This window comes from Macaca thibetana, chromosome 18 (assembly GCF_024542745.1).
Source record: "Macaca thibetana thibetana isolate TM-01 chromosome 18, ASM2454274v1, whole genome shotgun sequence".
NCBI classification, from domain to species: domain Eukaryota; kingdom Metazoa; phylum Chordata; class Mammalia; order Primates; family Cercopithecidae; genus Macaca; species Macaca thibetana.
The window spans coordinates 9,909,148-9,920,445 of NC_065595.1; the positions used below are offsets into that span (position 1 = coordinate 9,909,148).

The 11,298-nt window shown below is 38.0% G+C and overlaps 1 protein-coding gene across 5 annotated transcripts in view; it reads left to right on the forward strand.

Moving 5' to 3' along the window:
• RTTN (rotatin) overlaps positions 1–9,235 on the forward strand; it is a 195,437-nt gene extending 186,202 nt beyond the window's left edge. For 4 of the 5 annotated variants that reach the window (XM_050767810.1, XM_050767811.1, XM_050767814.1 and 1 more), the window contains 3 exons: positions 6,542–6,645; positions 7,763–7,832; positions 8,803–9,235. In XM_050767810.1, the coding sequence (XP_050623767.1) occupies positions 6,542–6,645; positions 7,763–7,832; positions 8,803–8,888 (260 nt within the window). In that variant the 3' untranslated portion in view covers positions 8,889–9,235. Of the gene's footprint in view, positions 1–6,541; positions 6,647–7,762; positions 7,833–8,802 lie in introns of those variants that run through there. The other variant, XR_007721266.1, reaches the window with a different exon arrangement.
• The last annotated feature ends 2,063 nt before the right edge of the window (positions 9,236–11,298 follow it).

Sequence of the window (11,298 nt, forward strand, 5' to 3'; positions counted from 1 at the left end):
AATTTAGAGGAAAAATGATATGTAAAATAGGTAATAAAATAGGTTCAAATGTTGTTCCAAAACACCCTGACAATTTCCTTGGAACTAGACTTCTGGAAATCTTCACTTAGTGAGCAGATTGCTGCAGATAATTAGTGAGTCTTGATTTACTACTCGGGCTCACTTTGCAAAAAGAGTATATCTTGTGTGTTGATATAACTTTAAAACACTTTTTTCTCTGAAACATAAACCCACAAATTTCTCTAAAATGTTTAGTCATTCCTTTTTGTATTTATTATTCTTTTGTTAAGATAAGTTAATGCTTAAGGGAATTTTGTGCATTTGTCTTTCTATCCCTTGATCATTTTTCTGCTTTATTATTATTATTATTATTATTATTATACTTTAAGTTCGGGATACATGTGCAGAACATGCAGGTTTGTTACATAGGTATACACGTGCCATGGTTATTTGCTGCACCCATCAACCCATCATCTACATTAGGTATTTCTCCTAATGCTATCCGTTCCCTAGCCCCACAACCCCCGACCGGCCCAGTGTGTGATATTCCCCTCCATTTGTCCATGTGTTCTCATCGTTCAGCTTCCACTTACGAGTGAGAACATGTGGTGTTTGGTTTTCTGTTCCTGTGTTAGTTTCCTGAGAATGATGGTTTCCAGCTTCATCCATGTCCCGGCAAAGGATATGAACTCATGCTTTTTTATGGCTGCATAGTATTCCATGGTGTATATGTGCTACATTTTCTTTATCCAGTCTATCATTGATGGGCATTTGGGTTGGTTCCAAGTCTTTGCTATTGTGAATAGTGCTGCAGTAAACATACATGTGCATGTATCTTTATAGTAGAATGATTTATGATCTTTTGGGTATATACCCAGAAATGGGATGCCTGGATCAAATGGTATTTCTGGTTCTAGATCCTTGAGGAATTGCCACACTGTCTTCCACAGTTGTTGAACTAATTTACACTCCCACCAACAGTGTAAAAGCATTTCTGTTTCTCCACATCCACTCTAGCATCTGTTGTTTCCTGACTTTTTAATGATCGTCATTCTAACTGGTGTCAGATGGTAGCTCGTTGGGGGTTTGATTTGCGGTTCTCTAATGACCAGTGATGATGAGCCTTTTTTCGTATGTTTGTTGGCCATACACATGTCTTCCTTTGAGAAGTGTCTGTTCATAACCTTCGCCCACTTTTTGATGGGGTTGTTTGGTTGTTTTTTTTTCTTGTAAATTTGTTTAAGTTCCTTGTAGATTCTGGATATTAGCCCTTTGTCAGATGGATAGATTGCAAAAATTTTCTCCCATTCTTTAGGTTGCCTCTTCACTCTGATGATAGTTTCTTTTGCTGTACAGAAGCTCTTTAGTTTAATTAGATCCCATTTGTCAATTTTGGCTTTTGTTGCAATTGCTTTTGGTATTTTAGTCATGAAGTCTTCGCCCATGCCTATGTCCTGAATGGTATTGCCTAGGTTTCCTTCTAGGGTTTTTATGGTTTTAGGTCTTACGTTTAAGTCTTTAATCCATCTTGAGTTAATTTTTGTATAAAGTGTAAGGAAGGGGTCCAATTTCAGTTTTCTGCATATGGCTAGCCAGTTTTCCCAGCACCATTTATTAAATAGGGAATCCTTTCCCCGTTGCTTGTTTTTGTCAGGTTTTCAAAGATCAGATGGTTCTAGATGTGTGGCGTTATTTCTGAGACCTCTGTTCTGTTCCATTGGTCTGTGTATCTGTTTTGGTATCAGTATCATGCTGCTTTGGTTACTGTAGCCTGCCTTGTAGTATTGTTTGAAGTCATGTGGTGTGATGCCTCCAGCTTTATTCTTCTTGTCCAGGATTGTCTTGGCCATGCAGACTCTTTTTTAGTTCCATATGAAATTTAAAGTAGTTTTTCCAATTCTTTGAAGAAAGTCAACGGTAGCTTGATGGGGATAGCATTGAATCTGTAAATTACTTTGGACAGTATGGCCATTTTCACGATATTGATTCTTCCTATCCAAGTGCATGGTATGTTTTTCCATTTGTTTCCTCTCTTATTTCCTTGAGCAATGGTTTGTAATTCTCCTTCAAAAGGTCCTTCACATCCCTTGTAAGTTGTATTCCTAGGTATTTTATTCTCTTTGTAGCAACTGTGAATGGGAGTTCACTCATGATTTGGCTCTCTGTTTGTCTATTATTAGTGTATAGGAACGTTTGTGATTTTTGCATAGTGATTTTGTATCCTGAGACTTTGCCGAAGTTGCTTATCAGCTTAAGGAGATTTTGGGCTGAGACTTTGGGGTTTTTAAAATATACAATCATGTCATCTGCAAACTGAGACAATGTGACTTCCTCTTTTCCTATTTGAATACCCTTTATTTTTTTCTCTTGCCTGATTGCCCTGGCCAGAAGTTCCAATACTATGTTGAATAGGAGCGGTGAAAGAGGGCATCCTTATGCCGGTTTTCAAAGGGAATGATTCCAGTTTTTGCCCATTCAGTGTGATATTCGCTATGGGTTTGTCATAAATAACTTATTTTGAGATATGTTGCATCAATACTTAGTTTATTGAGAGTTTTTAGCATGAAGGGGTGTTGAATTTTTTTGAAGGCCTTTCTGTGTCTATTGAGATAATCCTGTGGTTTTTGTTGTTAGTTCTGTTTATGTGATGGATTACGTTTATTGATTTGTGTATGTTGAACCAGCCTTGCATCCCAGGGATGAAGCTGTCTTGATCTTGGTGGAACAGGTTTTTGATGTGCTGCTGGATTTGGTTTGCCAGTATTTTATTAGGATTTTCGCATCGATGTTCATCAGAGAGATTGGCCTGAAATTTTCTTTTTTGTGTGTGTCTCTGTCAGGTTTTGGTATCAGGATGATGCTGGCCTCATAAAATGAGTTAGGGAGGATTCCCTTTTTTTCTACTGATTGGAATAGTTTCAGGAGGAATGGTACCAGCTCCTCTTTTTACCTCTGGTAGAATTCGGCTGTGAATCCCTCTGGTCCTGGGCTTTTCTTGGTTAGTAGTCTATTAATTACTGCCTCAATTTCAGAACTTGTTACTGATCTATTCAAGGGTTCGACTTCTTCCTAGTTTAGTCTTGGGAGGGTGTATTGTCCAGGAATTTATCCATTTCTTCTAGATTTTCTAGTTTATTTGTGTAGAGGTGTTTATGGTATTCTCTGATGGTAGTTTATATGTCTGTGGGATCAGTGGTGATCTCCCCTTTATCATTTTTTATTGTGTCCATTTGATTTTCTCTCTTTTCTTCTTTATTAGTCTGGTTAGCGATCTATCTATTTTGTTAATCTTTTCAAAAAGCCAGCTCCTGGATTCATTGATTTCCTGAAGGGTTTTTTGTGTCTCTCTCCTTTAGTTCTGCTCTGATCTTGTCTTCTGCTAGCTTTTGAATTTGTTTGCTGTTGCTTCTCTAGTTCTTTTAATTGTGATGTTAGGGTGTTGATTTTAGATCTTTCCCCCTTTCGCCTGTAGGCATTTTGTGCTATAAATTTCCCTCTAAACACTGCGTTAGCTGTGTCTCAGAGATTCTGGTATATTATGTCTTTGTTCTATTTGGTTTCAAAGAACTAATTTATTTCTGCCTTAATTATGTTATTTACCTAATAGTCATTCAGGAGCAGGTTGTTCAGTTTTCATGTAGTTGTGCGGTTTTGAGTGAGTTTCTTAATCCTGAGTTCTAATTGGATTGCACTGTGCTGTGAGAGACTGTTATAATTTCGGTTCTTTGGCATTTGCTGAGGAGTGTTTTACTTCTAAGTGTATGGTCAGTTTTAGAATAAGTGCAATGTGGTGTATACTCTGTTGTATACTCTGTTGATTCGGGGTGGAGAGTTCTATTAGGTCTGCTTGGTCCAGAGTTGAGTTCAAGTCCTGAATATCCTTGTTAATTTTCTGTCTGTTGATGTGTCTAAAATTGACAGTCGGGTGTTAAAGTCTCCCATTATTATTGTGTGGGAGTCTAAGTCTCTTTGTAGGTCTCTAAAAACTTGCTTTATGAATCTGGGTGCTCCTGTATTGGGTGCATATATATTTAGGATAGTTAGCTCTTCTTGTTGCATTGATCCCTTTACCATTGTGTGATGCCCTTCTTTTTCTTTTTTGATCTTTGTTGGTTTATAATCTTTTTTATCAGAGACTAAGATTGCCACCCCTGCTTTTGTTTTTCTTTTTTGCTTGCCATTTGCTTAGTAAATCTTCCTCCATCCCTTTATTTTGAGCCTATGTGTGTCTTTGCACATGAGATGGGTCTCCTGAATACAGCACACCAGTGGGTCCTTGACTGTATCCAATTTGCCAGTCTGTGTCTTTTAATTGGGGCATTAACCCGTTTACATTTAAGGTTAATATTGTTATGTGTGAATTTGATCCTGTCATTATGATGCTAGCTGGTTATTTTGCCAGTTAGTTGATTCAGTTTCTTCATAGTGTCGATGTTATTTACAATTTGATATGTTTTTACAGTGGGTGGTACCAGTTTTTCCTTTCCATATTTAGTGTGTCCTTCAGGAGCTCTTGTAAGGCAGGGCTGGTGGTGACAAAATCTCTCAGCATTTGCTTTTCTGTAAAGGGTTTTCTTTTTTGCTTATGAAGCTTAGTATGTCCAGATATGAAATTCTGGGTTGAAAATTATTTTCTTGGGCCAGGCGCAGTGGCTCATGCCTGTAATCCCAGCCTTTTGGGAGGCCAAGGTGGGCGGATCATGAGATCCAGAGTTCGAGACCAGCTTGGCTTATATGGTTGAAACTCAGTTTCTAATAAAAATACAAAAAAATTAGCCAGGTGTGGTGGTGCCCACCTGTTTCCCAGCTACTCGGGAGGCTGAGACAGAAGAATCACTTAAACCCAGTAGGCAGAGGTTGCAGTGAGCCGAGATCTCACCACTGCACTCCAGCCTGGATGACAGAGCAAGACTCCATCCCCCTCCCCCTCCAAAAAGAAAAGATAAATTCTTCAAGAATGTTGAATATTGGCCCCCAGTCTCTCTTGGCTTATATAGGGTTTCTGCAGAGAGATCTGCTGTTAGCCTGATGGGCTTCCCTTTGTGAATACCCCGACCTTTCTCTCTGGCTGCCCTTAACATTTTTCCTTCATTTCAACCTTGATGAATCTGATGATAATGTGTCTTGGGATTGCTCTTCTCAAGGAGTATCTTTGTGGTGTTCTCTGTATTTCCTGAATTGCAGTGTTGGCCTGTCTTGCTAGGTTGGGGAAGTTCTCCTGGATAATACCTGAAGAGCGTTTTCCAACTTGGTTCCATTTTTCCCATCACTTTCAGGTACACCAATCAAATGTAGGTTTCTTCTTTTCACATAGTCCCATGTTTCTTGGAGGCTTTGTTCATTCCTTTTCATTCTTTTTTCTCTAATCTTGCCTTCATGCTTTATTTCATTAAGTTGATCTTCAATCTCTGATATCCTTTCTTCTGCTTGATCGATTTCGCTATTGATACTTGTGTATGCTTCATGAAGTTCTCATATTGTGTTTTTCAGCTCCATCAGGTCATTTATGTTCTTCTCTAAACTGGTTATTCTAGTTAGCAATTCCTCTAATCTTTTTCAAGGTTCGTAGCTTCCTTGCATTGGGTTAGAACATGCTCCTTTAGCTTGGAGGAGTTGGTTATTACCCACCTTCTGAAGCCTATTTCTGTCACTTTGTCAGACTCATTCTCCGTCCAGTTTTGTTCCCTTGCTGGTGAGGAGTTGTGATCCTTTGGAGGAGAAGAGTAAAATATTTTCTTTTCAACTATTGTTATTTTATTTTATTTTTATTTTTTTTCTTTTTTTTGAGACGGAGTCTCGCTGTGTTGCCCAGGCTGGAGTGCAGTAGCCGGATCTCAGCTCACTGCAAGCTCCGCCTCCCGGGTTTACGCCATTCTCCTGCCTCAGCCTCCCAAGTAGCTGGGACTACAGGTGCCCGCCACCGCGCCCGGCTAGTTTTTTTTGTATGTTTTAGTAGAGACGGGGATTTCACTGGGTTAGCCAGGATGGTCTCGATCTCCTGACCTCGTGATCCGCCCGTCTTGGCGTCCCAAAGTGCTGGGATTACAGGCTTGAGCCACCGCACACGGCCCCTAGTCATCTTTAAAAAAGATCAACCAGTATGATATTTGATTATCGTTTTTATATAGTAGCTCATTCTATTGATATGTTTGTATTATAGTCTATAATTTATCATGAAAGCAGATCGGTTTTTCTGCCTGCCAAAATGTTAGCTATAATTGAGTAACTCATTAATATAACTAATTGTATACTTATTTTTGCACACTTGTCTTTAAATGAACGTGCCTTTTGTTGAATTCAGGCCAAGAAATGAGGCAACCTCAGTGTCTTTGATCCTTCTATGCCTGACATGAAAACAATGTTTTGAGGTTGTCCTCCCAAATACCACATGATGTAAAAGATTGGTTTTGCCATAGTCTAGTGATACCAACTTTGTGCATGCATTCTAATGGGAAAAGAGGCGGGTGTCTGACTAGTCCAAGATAAGAATACAATGCAGTGTCTGGGACTGAACTTTTTAAAAATATATGTTCATTTTTAGCAAAAGTCATTACTATGCTTGCTGCCTGTCTGGAAAGTGAGAATCAAAATGCTCAGAGGATTGGAGCAGCTGCGCTTTGGGCTCTGATTTACAATTATCAGAAGGTCAGTTTTAAAAATCATTGTTACACCTGGGGAGCAGACAACCAGGTATAACCCAGGTATAAACTCTTAGAATACATCCAAAGGTGTCAAAAGAGTTACAGCAAAAGAAAAAAGACATAAAGTCAAAGACCCGTGTTCCCTCTGCTCATTCATACAATTAGTTAAACCATCAGTTGAAATCTTTTTATTTAATCATTTCCACAGAATGTCTCAGTTTAGAAGAGAATCTCTGAATTTTTTCCTCTCAATTTAAATTGATTTCCTGTATTATTGAAATTTTAGTATAGATTGTTTCTTCTAAAAGATGTATCAAGGGAAAACACATCTTAAAGTAAAACCGAGTAACAAAAGTTTTATCCAATTGTATAACTCCCGTTTCTCTGGCTCAGTTCTTGTAAGACTGCAGCACAAAGCCTGCTCTGAGAAAACAGCAGGCAACGTGGAGATGTGTATTCTACTCTTTCTCTGGCCTTTGGACTTCTGTTTTATTGCAGACATCTCATTCCCAAGAGAAATACCCATAAGTATCTAGTGATTAAATAGCCAAATGACAATAGGATAGACAACCATTCTAGAATGGTGTTCTCTCAACTGACTATCTCTGCCTGGGCTAGTTTTCTCCTTGCTGGCCAGAGTCACATACACAGGACAGAGGCTGTTGCTGTCATTCTCACCTGGGTATCCCCAGAGCTTAGCACAGGATTTGGCACTTTGTAGTCACTCCATAAATATTTGTTGGCCAACTGCTAATATTTGGTATACGTGATCAGAAATCTAAGGTTCGAGGGAATATGAAAAACTGAAACCAAGGTTGACTAGTTTAAAATAACAAATTGAGTTTAGGGGAGAAGGAGTAAAAGAGAAAGGAAGAAAGAAAATGGGAATAGAGAAAGAATCAAGTTAGATAAGAGGATATGGGCAAGACTTCAGAATGTGCAAGGGGATTAGCTCAATAGGATGTATTATACTAAGATAGAATTCTCTAGTTATATTATTCTATTTCATAATATTCTGTCTAATACTCTAGTTAGCAATGGGCAGAATTAGTGTTTTGCTATCATGATCGATAACACATGGCAAGAAACCTAATTAATGGATTGTTCTATATTATCTCTAGGCAAAAACAGCTTTGAAAAGTCCATCAGTAAAAAGAAGAGTGGATGAAGCATACTCCTTAGCAAAGAAAAGTAAGTTGCAATAAGAAAGAGATTATAGTTAAACTTGGAAGCTGTTAAGTGAATTTTCTGATTAATGAGATATTTGGACAGGCTACAGCAAAATGGCATTGTAAAATGTGCCAATATTCAGTATGTGCTTTAATTATATCATTTTAAAAAATAATAAAATAGATAGATGAAGGTTTAAGATGTGATCGTTTCTAAAAATGCATCTATGATCTTCATCTTATTTTTGTACTAAATTTTCTTTGCCAACAGTGACCGCTGTGCCGAAGTATGTTCTTAGTGATAAGAACTGGCCCAATTAGAATTAACTGTGAGCAGAAAACTTGGATCTAATATCAGGGAACTGGAGGACAGTCTTCTAAGAATTGATCCTATTACCCCTATATCCATGTTTCCCTGTGATGTGGTCACAATACTAGAGATGGCTTTCTTTTCAAAGCACATTATTCATTTTTAGCTACACCAAATTTTAGTGAGCGTTATTCTCTGAACATTTTTTGTGCTAAAACACTGAACTGTGTCTTCCCTGTACTGTAATATATCTGTTTGTTATTTGTGTTTTTATAGTCTGATTTTTTTTTTTTTTTAAGCAGGGGAGGTTTTAGTTTGTTTTAGCTGTGACCATGAATTTCTGGAGCTAGTGAATAATTGAGTTAAAGTTTGTGCTTTAGGAAGGATGGTACATAAAAAAGAGTAATGGCATTCATTTGGAATTATAGTTAATGGTATCCATTATGGGGGTTACTTTTTAAAAAATACTCTGGGTAAGCTATTAATTTTAAAAAGTATTAATTTTGTAACTTGTTTATTTTTTTTTAAATGCAAAATATTCTGGAATACTATTACATCAAGAACTTAAATAGAGCTTTAAATTATATATAAATCCTGTTCATATATATTTATGTGTGTGCCTGTAAGTATAGTACCAACCTTCATAAACTAGTATTTCTGTACTCTTATTTTTCTATTTCAGCTTTTCCAGACTCAGAAGCAAACCCTCTGAATGCCTATTATTTGAAATGTCTTGAAAACCTTGTGCAGCTCCTTAACTCTTCCTGATTGCCATGAGATGCTACACCTTGAAGCTGATAGCCATCAACAGAGGAGCTCAAGTTGAAGCCAGCTGTGTGTAGCAGCTGTTACCTGAAGACATGCTACCTCTCTACAAAGTGTTGATCCCCTTCTTTCCCATGAGAGAGAGAACTGGTGATACTCCATCACCGTCCGGTCATGGCAGCTCTCCAGAAGTAATAGCAGCTGACAACTATCTGTGCCTTTTCCTTTCTGTTGAAAAGGCATATAAAGTTCTGGGAACATAAACATTTTTACCCTTTTCTATGCCATTTATTTTGTAAAAATCCTATTTAACAGTTATTTAATAAAATAATATTTTTAGAAACTAAAAATTGACTAATAATTGCTGCTTACAGACTTTTATCAGTCTCATGAATATTAATTTTAAGAGTTGAAAGAAGACATTGTGTCCTGGTTTTTTCTCTCTTTTTTTAAAATTTTAACTGATGTAAAATTTGGCTCTGTCAGTACAAATCCTTATTTTCAAAACTTTCTGTTATCCAGAGCATCCACACTGGAAAAGGGCTATGTAGAAGTTAAGTGTGCATTATTTGTAAAGGGCTGTGTGGAAGTGAGTGTACCTGATTTGTAAGTAGCTTTCTTAGGCAAGTTTTAGTGATGTTACCTTCTTTCTAGATGACTCTTAAATCATTACATTTATAATCTTCACCTTTGGCTTCTGCAAGGCTGTATAATAAAGACGAACAAAATAGAGTTGAGGCTATATAAGCCTGGGTTCAAATTTAGCTCAACCCAAAACATCATGAAGAATAGAGTAAGACTGAAAAATGCAGAAGACGGCCAGGCGTGGTGGCTCACTCTTATAATTTCAACTTTTTGGGAGACCGAGGTGGGTGGATCACTTGAGGCCAGGAGTTTGAGACCAGCCTGGGCAACGTGGCAAAATCCCATCTCTCCTAAAAATACAAAAATTAGCCATTCCTGGTCTTAAGCGTCTATAATCCCAGCTACTCCAGTGGCTGAGGCATGAGAATCTCTTGAACCTGGGAGGCAGGGAGGTTGCAGTGAGCTGAGATCATGCCACTGCATTCTAGCCTGGGTGACAAAGCAAGACTCTGTCTCAAAAAAAAAAAAAAAAAAAGCAGGAGGAACAAGCTCTGTAAAGTACTCTATTACATAATCTTACTTAACCTGTAGTTTTGAATTCAGCACTTAAACCAAAATCAAGTACTAATCACTTTCAGCAACTTTCCTAACACTTTTGAAAGTGAGAAAATTGTGTCTAAGAGAAATAAAAGGTGAAATATTAATATATATATATGTTTGCATATACATATATGTCATATACATGTATATTCATTTAGGATAATGTTTTCAGAAAAACTAAAAATCATATTTTAAGTGCTGTTAAATTGCTATCAGCAATAAAATAAGCAATGATGTTATTTAAGCTGGAAGTATGAGGACAAAATTTATGTTAAATGCAGAAATAATAGAGTTAAGTTTGTAATGTCTGAGAATTATTGATTCGAGATCTGAAAACTAAGACTAGGAAGCTCAGAAGTTTCTGGGCCGCCCAGGTTAATGTGTAGTGGAAAACTCGCCAATTCTGAGAGCAGGCGTCTTGGGAATGATGTTTCCCTTTTCTCCCGGTGTCTTATATTCCTTGCCTTTTTTCTGGAATTCTCTAATCAGCCCTCACTGATAAATAAATGAATTTCTAACTTCCTTCATAACTCCTTTATAACTCCTCCTTCTATGTCCCAGGTACTGTTCTCGGAACTTTTATCATTTAATCTATCTTTTTCTAAAACACTACTAATGTCTTTTGTGTTCCAGGTGAATAAGCGGAGGCACAGAGCGGTAAGTAATGTGCTCATTGACTGTGGTTGGTTATCATTGAAGTGGAGGTTGGAACCCAGGATAACTAAGAGTAAGTTTGGCTTTTCTTTATAAAGCATTTATTCTGCCCCTCTACCACCCCCTCCCCCACTGAAATATCTCCTTTTGTATTTGAATCTTATAGGTAAACACCATTTTTCAACAAAAATTTATTTGGGGAAATGATACTATGGTTCATTGATTGACTGATTCACGTATCAGAGTAGGCACTACCTCATCTTCTTGGAACCAGGAAGGGTTGTTGTAACTGATCATTTTCCCTAGCAGTTCACAGTAGTGCCAGAGGGAGATCTATAGCCTAGTAGTCAAAACCACCCAGAGATGTTACCTGCCAAAGCCCAGGGGGGACTGCAGACCTTGGAGAAAGGAGAGGGCCCAGGGCTTTAGGGGAACTTGCATTTGCCTCTCTTGGTGTCCAGGAATGTGAAGCTCAGGTACACGCTGTGGTCCAGAGCCTGGGGGTCAGTCCTTGCAACTGGGTCTCCTGGGATTATGACCCATCAGCCAGTGGGGACCTTTCAGCAGGAGCCTT